At 41.7% G+C, this 16,143-nt stretch overlaps 1 protein-coding gene across 7 annotated transcripts in view; it reads right to left on the bottom strand.

The window, feature by feature from the left end:
* The window catches only part of SENP6 (SUMO specific peptidase 6), a 115,065-nt gene that overhangs the window by 14,408 nt on the left and 84,514 nt on the right, over positions 1–16,143 (bottom strand). For all 7 annotated transcript variants that reach the window (XM_004044309.5, XM_055390791.2, XM_019029736.4 and 4 more), the window contains 2 exons: positions 5,580–5,699; positions 3,986–4,078 (listed from right to left, as the gene is read on the bottom strand). In XM_004044309.5, coding sequence (XP_004044357.2) covers positions 3,986–4,078; positions 5,580–5,699 — 213 coding nt within the window. The remainder of the gene's footprint in view (positions 1–3,985; positions 4,079–5,579; positions 5,700–16,143) is intronic.

Genomic DNA, 16,143 nt, shown 5'->3' with positions numbered 1-16,143 from the left:
AGGCTTGATATCAAAAATATGTATATAAGTAATGTTTTATCTCATGCTATATTGAAATTTAATACATTAAAAAGAAATAACATATCTAACCTAGTCCTTGCACAAAAATTTAAGTATTAGTAGAGAGTTCCAGCTATCAAGTAGGTGCTTATGATACAGCTGAATTCAGGTATCACTGTTCCCAACAGTAGAGTATAGGACACAAGCAAGAAGCTGTACAGTCCTGGCTAATATTCATTTTTTGCTAGACACAGGGCTGTGCTGGGATACAAGGAACAGGCTATAGATGTCAGGGAGCTTATTGGTCAAGCACAGTAATATTTGTTCTATGGTAGGGTGTTCAATAAATATTTGCTGGATGAAAAACAAATTATCTTGCCATGGATAAAAATTATTCCACTTTCTCATTTTTGTAGAATATTAGAATATCCAAGTTAGTACTAAGAAACAGCACTATCTATCTCTTCATCAAACAGAAATGGCTGTCATAGGCTGGCTGGCTTCATCTTCTGTATTGCGAAGGCCAGATGAATGAAAGCTTGCTTCTCTCCTGTTCTTCATTATTATTCCTTAGTACCCTATGGATTTAGATCAGGCTAACACACCAACCTCCTCATTTCATCACTTCTAACACATAGCTAATTTTATTTTATTTATAAAGTCACATCTCAACTTTAGACATGTTGCAATGTGAAAAAAATGTGTTTTAAAAATTGATGATGCCGGGCACGGTGGCTCACACCTGTAATCCCAACACTTTGGGAGGTTGAGGCAGGCATATCGCTTGAGCTCAGGAGTTGGAGACTGGCCTGGGCAACGTGGCAAAACCCCGTCTCTACCAAAAACACAAAATATTAGCTGGGTGTGATGGCACGTGCCTGTGGTCCAAGCTACTGGGGTTGGAGGCTGAGGTGGGAGGATAGCTTGAGCCTGGGAGGCGGAGATTGCAGTAAGCCAAGATGGTGCCACTGCACTCCAGTCTGGGCGACAGAGTGAGACCCCATCTCAAAATAAATAAAATAAAATTGATGAAATATAGTATAATACAGTGACTCTCAACCTACAGCTGTAATAAAGCCTATCACAGTTCTTAATATTTCTTAGCTATGCCAATGTGGCTAAGCTACAAATTTCCTCACCTAAAAACTAGGAAAAATCCTTTTTGGCCTAAGAAGAGAAAGCTGAATCAGACAATTACTTCCAACAATTACTTCCATTAAGCCAGGGTTTTGCTTTTATGATTCCTTTTAATAACAGCTACGTTAACTTTAACAGCAGGAGAGAGGGTAACACAGACTTTCGGCCAGGCGCAGTGGCTCATGCCTGTAATCCTGGTGCTATGGGAGGCTGAGGTGGGGGAACTGCTTGAGGCCAGAAGTTTGAGACCAGTCTGGGCAACACAGCTAGACCCCATCTCCAAAAAAATTTTTAAAAATTAGCTGGGCCTGTGGCATGCGCCTGTAGTTCTAGCTACTCAGGAGGCTGAGGCAGGATTGCTTAAGCCTAGGAGTTTGAAGCTTCAGTGAGCTATGATTGCACCACTGTACTCCAGCTTCGGCAACAGAATGAGACTCTGTCTCTAAAAAGCAAAACAAAACAAAAGAAAATACCTAGGCAATTTCACTTGATAGATTAGATCCACACATCAAATTTGTGTTTCTGGAAATTACTATAACAATTTTTAATAAACAGCTTAGAAACTTAAGAAAAAAATTAGGGCCAGGTACAGTGGCACATGCCTGTAATCCCAGCACTTTGAGAGGCTACGGCAGGTGGACTGCTTCGGCTCTGGAGTTTGAGACCAGCCTGGGCAGCATGGCAAAACCCCATCCTCTAAAAAAAATACAAAAATTAGCCGGGCGTGGTAGCATGCACCTATAGTCCCAGCTACTCAGGAGGCTGAGGTCGGAGGATCACTTAAGCCTGGGAGGTTGAGGCTGCAGTAAGCCGACATCATGCTACTACATTCCAGCCTGAGTGATAGACAGAGACCCTATCTCGAGAAAAAAGAAAGAAAGAAAGAAAAACAAAACTGGTACTACCAGAAAAAATAAAAACAAAACAGATGACAAATATATGGCAGCCAATCTAACATAATTAGTGTATAAGTATTTGTAGCTTTGTCTCTTCAAAAAAAAAAAAAAAAGCAAAAACAAAAACAAGCTCTCTTGATTTATAGGCTATTTTTTAATCTACAAATGGTAGAGCTCTCTTACAGAGTTCATTTTCTACCTCTCACTAAGATGACTGGAAGCACTGATAATAACTTCCATGCAGAGGTACAGTGACTAAGAGGGATGCGCCTCTGTTCCTAAATCGTGTATAATCAAATAATATTTCTATTTAAAATTTTTATAACTCATTTCTGACAAATCGCTTTCCTCCCTTTCACCTAGTAAGCTGTTCACATGTTACTTTACAAGACAAATTAGTACCCAGTCAAGAAACCTTCTTTTCTGTCTTTTTTTTTCTTTTCCTTTTTTTTTTTTTTTGAGATGGAGTCTCACTCTGCTGCCCAGGCTGGAGTGCAGGGGCATGATCTTGGCTCACTGCAACCTCTGCCTCCCGGGTTCAGGCGATCCTCCTGCCTCAGCCTCCTGAGTAGCTGGGATTACAGGCACGCACCACCACGCCCAGCTAATTTTTGTATTTTCAGTAGAGACGAGGTTTTGCCATGTTGGCCAGGTTGGTCTTGAACCCCTGACCTCAAGTAATCCGCCCACCTCAGCCTCTCAAAGTGCTGGGATTACAGGCGTGAGCCACCACGCCCAGCCAAAACCTTATTTTGAAGAGAATGAAGAAATTAACTAGTTTTAAATGTTATTTTAAATTTTACTATGATAATATGAATTTAAAAATATATAGCTTTGCTAGGAGCAGTGGCTCATGTCTATAATCCCAGCTACTTGGGAGGCTGAGGTGGGCGGATGGCTTGAGGCCAAGAGTTAAGACCAGCCTGAGCAACACAGTGAGACCCTCACCTCTACAAAAGTTAAAAAAAAAAAAATTCAGAAGCTAGCTTGGCACAGCTAGGCTTATTAGACATAAACAATCTCATAGAATACCAACTCCAGGAAAGCATATTCTGCAACCATGATAGAATGAGACAAAGTAGGGCCATATCATAATTTGTCTAAGCAGAGAAAAACATAAGGTCACAGTTGGAAACCACAAAATAGCCACCATTCTTCTTCTTTATTAATGAGTGAATGCTACTTCTTTACCTAGGCAAACCACTACTTTAGACCCTCCCCCATATCACTCAAGGAAAGCCCAGATTCTGTCACATGTTCTTTGAAACATCCTTTTATTGAGAGGCTCCAGAGTGGCCCATGGTGTGTGTTATTCCTTGATGCAAGTGATAAACCCAAGTTTTCCGACTACAAGTGTATTTCTGGTGTTCTTTGGATTGAGGGCATAGAAAAGCGAAAGAATAAAATACAAAAAACTTTTAAGTCTCCATTGTAAAATACTACTATCTAGTCATTGGGAGAGAATAATACAAATCTTTAAACACCTCCATTTACTCAGAAACTGCTTCAAGTAGTCCACATGGTTTTTAATTGAAAAATGGCATAAATCCAACCATCGTTTCTCCTTTCTGGTTAAAAACAGAAGTGTATTTTAAACTTAAGATTCCAATTCCTTTATGTGACCTAATCATCTTTTTGTATAAAATAATACTTTTCTATAGGTTACTTGCTAGACAATAAGCACCATTTTTTTAAAAATGGTATTATTTGACATTAATGAATAAAATGAGATTAGAAAAGTATCTGGTCTATTGTCTCTAAAATTCAATATCTTACATGCTTCACTGTGAAACTGCATTAATTCTTGTAAAACAGGCAGTACAAATATGAATATACACAAGAGATTTCAGAAAGATGTTTTAAAATGAATTCTTCACCTCATACTCATTATTTAAAAATTGCCATCATTTACATGATTTAAAGATTTTCCTTTAAAGGAAATTCTTACTCACGCTTCATTAAGGGGTACAAAAATAAAATCCTTCTCAAAAATATCTACGTGCCGGGTCCATGTTTTTACTCTCCCATGCCGTTTTTGCTGTATTCTGTAAGAAAGAGATAAATTATAAGCTTCTGAAATATTTCTAGTGCTCCAGCTTATATGTAGTGATTTATAAATTAAGAAGATTCAGATGTAATAGCTCAAACAGTTGCACAAAATGGTTTGACAAACTGGGGAAAGAAAATAGAACTTGTTGGATGGAAACTAGGAAGGCATGGGACTACCCATTGTTGAATTTGGAGAAAGATATTTTACTCCTGTTACTCCATCTGAGGGGTGGATGTTCTAGTGCTTATCTTGCCTAGACTTCTCTTTACTATTTTTATTACTGCAGAATTGGTACTGGCAACTATATTGAGAGGTGTAGCCAAGCACGACTTAGGGTAACTGGGGAGAAGACAGTAGGAAAAGTGAGCATTATCTGATGGTAGATGAAGCAATACAGCCATGAGCACTGGTCAAAACCAATGAATGTTATCACCTCTAAGATGCAACATTAGGAATTGCTGAAATAAGAGAATATATTATTATTATTAATTATTTATTATGCATAGCAGCCATCAATTCAAGACACCTAACACTAGTTTTAAATTTAAAAAGTACCAGTTCTTAAGTGTATCTTTTGATCAATTACCAGCAAATTATCAGAGCTAGATGCCATCACTATTGGAGAGGAATTATAAAGAAAAAGGTGGGGCATGGTGGCTCACACCTGAAATCCCAGTACTTTGGGGAGGCAGAGGTGAGCAGATTCCTTGAGCCCAGGAGTTTGAAACCAGCCTGGGAAACATGGTGAAACCCTGTCTCCACAAAAAATACAAAAATTAGCTGAGTGGGGTGGCGTGTGCCTTAGTCCCAGCTACTTGGGAGGCTGAGGTGGAAGGATCACTTGAGAGTGGGAGGTAGAGGTTGTGGTGAGACAAGATCACACCAATGCCCTCCAGCCTGGGTGACAGAGTGAGACCCTGTCTTGAAAAAAAGAAAACAAATCAGGCCTACTATGTACAATAGTATTTCCTTAATTTGTCTGAGAAGAACCACCCAAAGAGCTTATTAAGAGTATAGATTCACAGGTTCCTTTCTTAGATATTATGGATAAACATCTAGGATAAAACAGAGTAATCTGTAGTTAGTAAGTATCTAAGTAATTTTTAAAAAACCTACTAGTCACATTTGGGAAACACTATTCTAGATATTTGACCCAGAACATTTATAAATTCCAGGTATTCTGAAAGTATTAGAATATTATGAATTATATTAATTTTGTAAACTGATAAGAGAACTAAATGATATTGCCTCAATATAAATAAGTTGTTAAAAAAAATTCCAAAACTAGCACAAAGTTAGTTCAAGGAAGGTGAATATGAACCCATGAAGAATGAAAATGAAACTGATTTATTTAGTGTGTTCTCTTCCTGGCTGGAGAATTTAAAAAGTAAGCAAGAGAACTGCAGAGATTTGTGTTTTCTTTCAAGTATGTGATTTTTTACTTAGTTAAATGTGAGTGACTTACATCTGTTAAATATTTTCAGAGTTTGACTTACGACAGATTAGTTGTTTCATGATTTCTCCTCTCTCTCTGATTAAGGCGTTTATAGAAAAAAGAACTGAATATATGAATTCGGTCAGCGTCTTCCTTCTTCAGTTTTTCAAGCACCAAGTATCTATTTGATAGAAAATAATTCAAATATAATTAATGTAACAGTTCACTTTATTTATTTCTATTTTTTTGAGACAGAGTCTCACTCTGTTGCCCAGGCTGGAGTGCAGTGGAGCGATCTCAACTCACTGCAACCTCCACCTCCTGGGTTCAAGTGATTCTCCTGCTTCAGCCTCCCAAGTAGCTGGGATTACAGGCACACACCACCACGCCCAGCTAATTTTTCTATTTTAGTAGAGATGGGGTTTCCCCCATGTTGGTCAGGCTGGTCTCGAACTCCTGACCTCAAGTAATCCGCCCGCCTCAGCCTCCCAAAGTGCTGGGATTACAGGCGTGAGCCACGGCGCCCGGCCACAGTTCGCTTTGTATTAAAAACTCAGTAAATCTTTTTTCTTTAGAGCCATCAATCTCTCTTCTTTAGAACCAAGGAAGTTATTAGCAAAGTTTGATAACTATCCGATTATCCTCAGGCAATGAAAATTGCTATTTGAAAATAAAATTATAACATAAAGATCTAATGTTTTAAAACAAGGACACATTCTATGCAGTTAGCTGAAATTGAGCCACTGCACTCCAGCCTGAGAAACAGAGTGAGACTCTGTCACACACACAAAAAACCAAAAACCTTGTTAGGCTGCACACGGTGGCTCATGCCTGTAATGTCAGCACTTTGGGAGGCTGAGGTGGGCAGATCACCTGAGGTTGGGAGCTCGAGACCAGCCTGGCCAATATGATGAAACCCTGTCTCTACTAAAAATACAAAAAATTAGCCGGGCGTGGTGGCGAGTGCCTGTAATCCCAGCTACTTGGGAGACTGAGGCAGGAGAATCACTTGAACCTATGAGGCAGAGGTTGCAGTGAGCCAAAATCACACCACTACACTCCAGCCTGGGCATGACAGACCAAGACTTGGTCTCAAGAAAATAAAAATAAATTTAAAAAAACCAAGGGCACACTCTAAATCTAGAGTAGAGCATATGTCCCCACATTATTCATAATAGCCCAAAAGCATAAGAAAAATGCTAACCAACTGACAAATGGAAAAATAAAGTGTTACATTTACACAATGAAATATCTGAAATAGAAATGAAGTGATAATACATGATATCATAGAAAATCCTTGAAAACATGCCAACTAAAAGAATCTACTCATAAAAACCACATATTTTATGGTTCTATTTGTACAAAATGTTCAGAATACAAAAAGCCACAGATAGAGAAAAGACTGACAGTTGCACAGGGCTGGAGGAGGGATTGGAAGAAAACAGTGATTGCTAATGGGTACTAGGCTTCTTTATGGGGCAATGAAACACACTGAATTGTATACTTCAAATGGGTGAATTGTATGTTATATGTATTATATCTAAGTAAAGCTGTTATCATTATGTATTGTTTATTTCATTTTAAACAGTTCAGTTAATAAACCACGAAGATCCAGCAGCATAGTAATTTTTATGAAAATAGAAAATAAAGAGAAAGAACTTGTACAGTGGTGAGGTGGTAACAATGACTCTGTAAAGTGATCTTACATTGGTTCTAATTTTTTTTGAGATAAGAGTTTCGCTCTTGTTGCCCAGGCAGGCTGGAGTGCAATGGCATGATCTTGGCTCACCACAACCTCCGCCTCCCGGGTTCAAGCGATTCTCTTGCCTCAGCCTCCTGAGTAGTTGGGATTATAGGTATGGACCACCATGCCAGGCTAATTTTGTATTTTTAGTAGAGACGGGGTTTCTCCATGTTGGTCAGGCTGGTCTTGAACTCTTGATCTCAGGTGATCCACCTGCCTCGGCCTCCTAAGGTGCTGGGATTACAGGCGTGAGCCACCGTGCCTGGCCTGGTTCTAATTTTTTATTGCCTTAGTTATTTTTTTTATACATCTATAGCAAAACAATAGTCGTTTATATCACAAAGGGAAATTATGATATATTAAATTTATTTATCATCTAAACTTTCTCATAGGACTTATGCAATTTCAAGCTTATGACCATATTAATATTATCAAAATGAGGACAGTCTGAAAGTCTTGTGAAATCTTACACAGAAAGAGCAAATGCTTAAAACATCTGGCCCCCTAGAGGGCACATTCTTGAGATCTGTTACTTTTATCACTAATATGCAATAATTCCAAAGCTCAAGTTTTAATGAAAATGACATAATTTAAGATTTCTTGCTTTCAGGCAACTCAGTGTGCCCCTACAGAAGATAATACAAGACAGTGAGTAAGATCAAGACACAGTTTATATTAATTGCTGAATTCTACAATAGTATCTTCAAAACACACTATGTAGATAAATAGCTATCAGTCCAGGGACTATACTGTAATGAGTGAACCATGAGACTTTTGCTGGCCCAAACTATAATGGCTACTTTGGTGTTTTTTTTTTTTTTTTTTTTTTTATTTCAGACTGAGTATCACTCTGTCTCCCAGGCTGCAGTGCAGTGGTGCAATCTTGGCTCACTGCAATCTCCACCTCCAGGTTCAAGTGATTCTCCTGCCTCAGCCTCCTGAGTAGCTAGGACTGCAGGCACCCACCACCACACCCAGCTAATTTCTGTATTTTTTTTTAGTAGAGGCCAGGTTTCACCATGTTGGCCAGGTTGGTCTCGAACTCCATCCCTCAAATGATCCTCCCACCCTGGCCTCCCAAAATGCTGGGATTACAGGCGTAAGCCACTGTGCCTGGCCTACAATGGCTGTTTTATAAAACTTAACTGAATAAAGGGATATTCACCTTAAAAAAAGGAAATGTATTTGTGATATAAGAAAACTGAGCTGGACATAGTGGCTCACTGCAGCCTCCGCCTCCTGGGCTGAAGCCATCCTCTTACCTCTTCCTCCAGAGTAGCTGGAACTACAGGCATACGCCACCATACCCGGCTAACTTTGGTTTTTTTTGGTGGGGGTAAACATGGGGTTTCACCATGTTGTCCAGGCTGATCTCGAACTTCTGGGCTCAGGTGGTCTGCTCGCCTTGGCGTCCCAAGTGCTAGGATTACAGATTTTTTTTTTTTTTTTTGGCGGGGGAAGGGAAGGAGGAAGAGCCACAGGGCCAGGTGTGAGGGAGGAGTGGGATGTGGGGAGGATGGGGGGCGAGGGATGTGGGGCTCAGGCACTAGCCTGGGAAGCCTCCAGGATTACAGGTTTGAGCCACCACACCCAGCCTGTGCTTTATTTATTTCTTTGAGATAAAGTCTCACTCTCTCGCCCAGGCTGGAGTGCAGTGGCATGGTCACAGCTCACTGCAACCTCAAACTCCTGGGCTCAAGTGATCCCTCACTTCACTCTCCTGAGTAGCTGGGACCACAGGCCTGCACTACCATGCCCAGCTAATTTCTTTTTTTTTGTATGTTTTTGTAGAGACAAGGGTCTTGCTATATTGCCCAATATGGTCTTGAACTCCTTGCCTGAAGCAATCCTCCAGCATCGGCCTCCCAAAGTACTGGGATTATAGGTGTGAGTCACTGCACCTGGCCTAATGTATGCTTTTAAAGTAACTAGTTTCGTTTTTCTGATATGCACCCATAAGATTTCTGTGACTACAGTTCTAGATTTTTTAAGTGTACATGTGTCACAACTATTAACTTTAAAATAATAATCATATCTCTCATTTTATAATTAAAGGGAAAACCCAAGCTTACCACAAAAACTTAGGGGAGGCCAGGTGCGGTGGCTCACGCCTGTAATCCCAGCACTTTGGGAGGTCGAGGCAGGCGGATCACCTGAGGTCGGGAGTTTGAGACCAGCCTGACCAACATGGAGAAACCCCATCTCTACTAAAAATACAAAACTAGCCGGGTGTGGTAGCGCATGCCTGTAATCCCAGCTACTCAGGAGGCTGAGGCAGGAGAATAGCTTGAACCCGGGAGGTGGATGTTGCAGTAAGCCGAGATTGTGCCATTGCACTCCAGCCTGGACAACGAGAGTGAAACTCCATCTCAAAAAAAACCAAAAAACAATGGGAGGCCGAGGCGGGCGGATCACGAGGTCAGGAGATCGAGACCATCCTGGCTAACACGGTGAAACCCCGTCTCTACTAAAAACACAAAAAATTAGCCAGGCCTGGTGGCGGGCGCCTGTGGTCCCAGCTACTCGGGAGGCTGAGGCAGGAGAATGCCTCAGGGAGGCGGAGCTTGCAGTGAGCTGAGATCGCGCCACTGCACTCCAAACTGGGCAACAGAGCGAGACTCCGTCTCAAAAAAAAAAACAAAAAACAAAAACAAAAAACAAAAAACAAAACACAATAACAAAAAAAAACCTTATGGGAATTTCTTCCATTTGGCTGCACCAATTTCTCTAAGTGCATACATCATTTAAATATTGAATGCTGGTGAAGCTGTTTAGTTGCTATTTCATAAAATGGAAAATCTAACACCATCAGAACTCCTTTAACTATAAGATGAAGTTAAACAGTGATTTTGGGCTGGGCACAGTGGTGGGAGGATCCCTTGAGAATAGCCTGGGCAACACAGGAAGACCCTATATCTCCAAGAAAATTTTAAAAATTAGCAGAGTGTGGTCGCTCGCACATGTAGTCCCAGCTACTTGAGAGGCTGAGGCAGGAGGATCACTTGAGCCAGGGAGGTCCGGGCTTCAGTGAGTCGTGATTGCGTCACTGCTCTCCAACCTGAACGACAAAGTAAGAATCTGTCCTTAAAAAAAAAAAAAAAAAATTTTAGCTGGGCATGGTAATCGCCTGTAATTCCAGCACTTTGGAGGCCAAGGTGGGAGGACTGCTTCAGCCCAGAAATTTGAGACCAGCCTGGGCACACAGGGAGATCCTGCCTCTATTTAAAAAAAAAAAAAAAAAAAAAAAATTAGGCTGAGCACAGTGGCTCATGCCTGTAATCCCAGCACTTTGGGAAGCTGATGGGGGGCGGGGGGGATCACTTGAGGACAGAAGTTCGAGACCAGCGTGGCCAACAAGGTGAAACCCCGTCTCTAATAAAAATACAAAACAATTAGCCAGGTGTGGTGGTGAGCGCCTGTAGTCCCAGCTACTCAGGAGGCTGAGGCAGGAGAATGACATGAACCTGGGAGGCGGAGCTTGCAGTGAGCCGAGATTGCACCACTGCACTCCAGAGCCTGGGTGACAGAGCGAGACTCCCGTCTCAAAAAAAAAACAAAAAACAAAAAAACCAAAACAAACATATAAAATTTATCATGTTAACCATTCTGAGTGTAGAGTTCAGCAGTGTAAAGTATATGCACAGTGTTAAAAACAGATCTCCAGTAACTTTGTTTTGCAAAACTGAACATATGTCTATTAAACAACTCCTTTTCCCCTTCCCCTCAAATCCCAGTAAACATCAATTCTATTTTCTGTTTCTATGAATTTGACTACTTTAGATACCTCATATAACAGAAATCATACTTTTCTGACTGACTTACTGTGCTTGGCACAATGACCTCAAGGTTCATCTATGTTAAAGCAAGTAACAGTATTTCCTTCCTTTTTAAGGAAGGAAATGTATACACATATTGCATTATATGTATACACCACATTTGGTTTATCCGTTCATCAATGGACAGCAGGATTGTTTCCACCACTCAGCTGTTATGAACATGGGTGTGCAAATATGTCTTCAAGACTCTGCTTTCTGGTTGGGAGCAGTGGCTTATGCCTGTAATCCCAGAACTTTGGGAAGCCAAGGTAGGAGGACTGCTTGAGGGCAGGAGCTCAAGACCAGCCTGGCCAACAAAGTGAGACACCATCTGTATAAAAGTGAAAAAATTAGCAGGGTGTGACGGTGTGCACCTGTAGTCTCAGCTGCTTAGGAAGCTGAGGCAGGACGATCACTTGAGCCCAGGAGGCTATCGTGAGCTGTGACTGTGATGCTGCACTCCATCATGGGTGACAGAATGAAACCCTAACTCAAAACAAAAAGACGCTGCTTTCAGTTCTTTTGGACATCCAGTCATGCAGTGCTTAAGAATGGGGTTATGTTCTGAGAAAGGCATCATGAGGTAATTTGAAGTTGTGCATCATAGAGTGTACTTACACAATCCTAGGTGGCATAGTGTCCTATACACCTAGGCTATATGGTATAATCTACTGCTTCTACACTATACATCTGTATAGTATGTTACCGTACTGATTACGGTAGGCAACTGTGACACAATGGAAACCATTTGTGTGCCCATAGAAAAGGTACAGTAAAAATATGTTATTATAATCTTATGGGCTCACCATCACATACGGTCCATAATTGACTGAAACGTTATGTGGCACAAGACTGTATACCCAGAAGTGGGATTGCTGGATCATATTGTAGTTCTATTTTTAATTTTTTGAGGAGCCTACGCACTGTTTTCCACAGTGGCAGCACCATTTTATAACAGTTCCATTTCTCCACATCCTCATCAACACTTATTTTGTTTCTTTTTTTTGTTTTAATAGTAGCCATCCTAATGGATGTGAGATGACACTGTGTTATATTGTTTTGATGCTGCATTTCTCTAATGATTACTGATGTTGAGCATCTTTCATATGCTTTTTGGCCACTTATATGGATCACTTAAAAAAGAGATAACATCTTTTAACTTATTTATAAAGATTTTATTTTTTTCTTGGATATAGTGTTTTGCTCTGTCACCCAGGTTGGAGTACAGTGGTGTGTAATCATAGCTCACTGTAGCCTCAAACTCTTGTCATGGGCTCAAGTGATCCTCCCATCTCAGCCTCCTCAATAGCTAGGACTATAGGTGTGCACCACCATGCCCAGCTAAATTTTTTTCTTGAGACGGAGTTTCACTCTTGTTGCCCAGGCTGGAGTTCAATGGCATGATCTCGGCTCCCCGCAACCTCCACCTCCTGGGTTCAAGTGATTCTCCTGCCTCAGCCTCCCGAGTAGCTGGGATTACAGGCATGCACTACCACACCTGGCTAATTTTGTATTTTTAGTAGAGTTGGGGTTTCTCCATGTTGGTCAGGCTGGTTTCACCTCCTGACCTCAGATTATCCACCTGCCTCGGCTTCCCAAAGTGCTGGGATTATAGGCGTGAGCCACCACGCCTGGCTTGCCCAGCTAATTAAAATTTTCTTTTTTGTAGAGACAGGGCCTCATTATATTGCACAGGCTGGTCTCCAACTCTTGGCTTCAAGTGATTCTCCCACCTTGGCCTCCCAAAGCCCTGGGATTACAGGTATGAGCCACTGTGTCTGGTCAGCTATGAAGAACTTGGAAACACACCAAAAGGAAAAATGGTGTCCTTGAAATGGGGGCACAGTTTAAACTAAATAGAATATAATCCTGGACGGGGGGGTGGGGTGGCGGTTCCAAGATGGCCAAATAGGAACAGCTCCGGTCTGCAGCTCTCAGCATGACTGATGCAGAAGATGGGTGATTTCTGCATTTCCAACTGAGGTAACTGGTTCATCTCATTGGGACTGGTTGGACAGGGGATGCAGCCCATGGAGGGTGAGCTGAAGCAGGGCGGGGCACCGCCTCACCCAGGAAGCGCAACGGGTTGGAGAATTTCCCTTTCCTAGCCAAGGGAAGCCTTGACAGACTACCTGGGAAAATGGGACACTCCCGCCCAAATACTGTGCTTTTCCCAAGGTCTTAGCAACCAGCAGACAAGGTGATTCTCTCCCGTGCCTGGCTCGGCGGCTCCCACGCCCATGGAGCCTTGCTCACTGCTGGCACAGCAGTCTGAGATCCATCTGTGAGACAGGAGCCTGACTGGGGGAGGGGCATCCGCCACTGCTGAGGCTTGAGTAGGTAAACAAAGCGGCCAGGAAGCTCAAACTGGGCGGAGCCCACTGCAGCTCAACAAGGCCTACTGCCTCTAGACTCCACCACTGTGGGCAGGGAATAGCTGAAAAATAGGCAGCAGACAACTTCTGCAGACTTAAACATCCCTGTCTGATAGCTCTGAAGAGAGCAGTGGTTCTCCCAGAACGGCATCTGAGCTCTGAGAACGGACAGAATGCCTCCTGAAGTGAGTCCCTGACCCCTGTGTAGCCTAACTGGGAGACACCTCCCAGTAGGGGCCGACAGACACCTCATATAGGCGGCTGCCCCTCTGGGACAAAGCTTCCAGAGGAAGGATCAGGCAGCAATATTTGCTGTTCTGCAGCCTCTGCTGGTCTGGAGTGGAACTCCAGCAAACTCCAAAAGACCTACAGCTGAGGGACCTGACTGTTAGAAGGAAAACAGAAAGGAATAGCATCAACAAACAGAAAGGAATAGCATCAACATCAACAAAAAGGTCATCTACACCAAAACCCCATCTGTCGGTCACCAACATCAAAGACCAAAGGTAGATAAAACCACAAAGATGGGGAGAAACCAGAGCAGAAAAGCCGAAAATTCTAAAAATCAGAGCGCCTCTTCTTCTCCAAAGGATCGCAGCTCCTTGCCAGCAACGGAACAAAGCTGGACGGAGAATGACTTTGACGAGCTGACAGAAGCAGGCTTCAGGAGGTCAGTAATAACAAACTTCTCCGAGCTAAAGGAGGATGTTCGAACCCATTGCAAGGAAGCTAAACACCATGAAAAAAGATTAGATGAATAGCTAACTAGAATAAAGAGTGTAGAGAAGACCTTAAATGACCTGATGGAGCTGATAACCATTGCACAAGAACTTCATGACGCATGCACAAGCTTCAATAGCCAATTCGATCAAGAGGAAGAAAAAGTATCAGTGATTGAAGGTCAAATTAATGAAATAAAGTGAGAAGACAAGGTTAGAGAAAAAAAAGTAAAAAGAAACAAACAAAGCCTCCAAGAAATAAGCGACTATGTGAAAAGACCAAATCTACATTTGATTGGTGTACCTGAAAGTAACGGGGAGAATGGAACCAAGTTGGAAAACACTCTTCAGGATATTACCCAGGAGAACTCCCCCAACCTAGCAAGGCAGGCCAATATTCAAATTCAGGAAATGCAGAGAACACCACAAAGATACTCCTCGAGAAGAGCAACTCCAAGCCACATAATTGTCAGATTCCCCAAGGTTGAAATGAAGGAAAAAGTGTTAAGGGCAGCCAGAGAGAAAGGTTGATTACCCACAAAGGGAAGCCCATCAGACTAACAGCGGATCTCTCGGCAGAAACCCTACAAGCCAGAAGAGAGTGGGGGCCAATATTCAACATTCTTAAAGGAAAGAATTTTCAACCCAGAATTTCATATCTAGCCAAACTAAGCTTCATAAGTGAAGGAGAAATAAAATACTTTACAGACAAAGCAAATGCTGAGAGATTTTGTCACCACCAGGCCTGCCTTGCAAGAGCTCCTGAAAGAAGCACTAAACGTGGAAAGAAACAACCGGTACCAGCCACTGCAAAAACAGGCCAAATTGTAAACACCATCGATGCTATGAAGAAACTGCATCAATTAATGGGCAAAATAACCAGCGAACATCATAATGACAGGATCAAATTCACATATAACAATGTTAACTTTAAATGTAAATGGGCTAAATGCCCCAATTAAAAGACACAGACTGGCAAATTGGATAAAGAGTCAAGACCCATCAGTGTGCTGTATTCAGGAAACCCATCTCACATGCAGAGAGACACACAGGCTCAAAATAAAGGGATGGAGGAAGATCTACCAAGCAAATGGAAAACAAAAAAAGGCACGGGTTGCAATCCTAGTCTCTGATAAAACAGACTTTAAACCAACAGAGATCAAAAGAGACAAAGAAGGCCATTACATAATGGTAAAGGGATCAATTCAAAAAGAAGAGCTAACTATCCTAAATATATATGCACCCAATACAGGAGCACCCAGATTCATAAAGCAAGTTCTGAGTGACCTACAAAGAGACTTAGACTCCCACACAATAATAATGGGAGACTTTAACACCCCATTGTCAATATTAGACAGATCAACCAGACAGAAGGTTAACAAGGATATCCAGAACCTGAACTCAGCTCTGCAACAAGCAGACCTAATAGACATCAACAGAACTCTCCACCCCAAATCAACAGAATATACATTCTTCTCAGCGCCACATCGCACTTATTCAAAAATTGACCACATAATTGGAAGTAAAGCACTCCTCAGCAAATGTAAAAGAACAGAAATCACAACAAACTGTCTCTCAGACCACAGTGTAATCAAATTAGAACTTAGGATTAAGAAACTCACTCAAAACTGCACAACTACATGGAAACTGAACAACTTGCTCCTGAATGACGGGTAAATAACGAAATGAAGACAGAAATAAAGATGTTCTTTGAAACCAGTGAGAACAAAGCCACAACATACCAGAATCTCTTGGACACATTTAAATCACCTTAATTTAAAGCAGTGCGTAGAGGGAAATTTATAGCACTAAATGCCCACAAGAGAAAGCAGGTAAAATCTAAAATTGACACCCTAACATCAACAATTTAAAAAACTAGAGAAGCAAGAGCAAACAAATTCAAAAGCTAGCAGAAGGCAAGAAATAACTAAGATCAAAGCAGAACTGAAGGAGACAGAGACACAAAAAACCC

This window comes from Gorilla gorilla, chromosome 5 (assembly GCF_029281585.2).
Source record: "Gorilla gorilla gorilla isolate KB3781 chromosome 5, NHGRI_mGorGor1-v2.1_pri, whole genome shotgun sequence".
Taxonomy (NCBI): Eukaryota; Metazoa; Chordata; class Mammalia; order Primates; family Hominidae; genus Gorilla; species Gorilla gorilla.
Note: the sequence above shows the minus strand (reverse complement) of the source record. Positions and strands in the feature narration are given on the sequence as shown.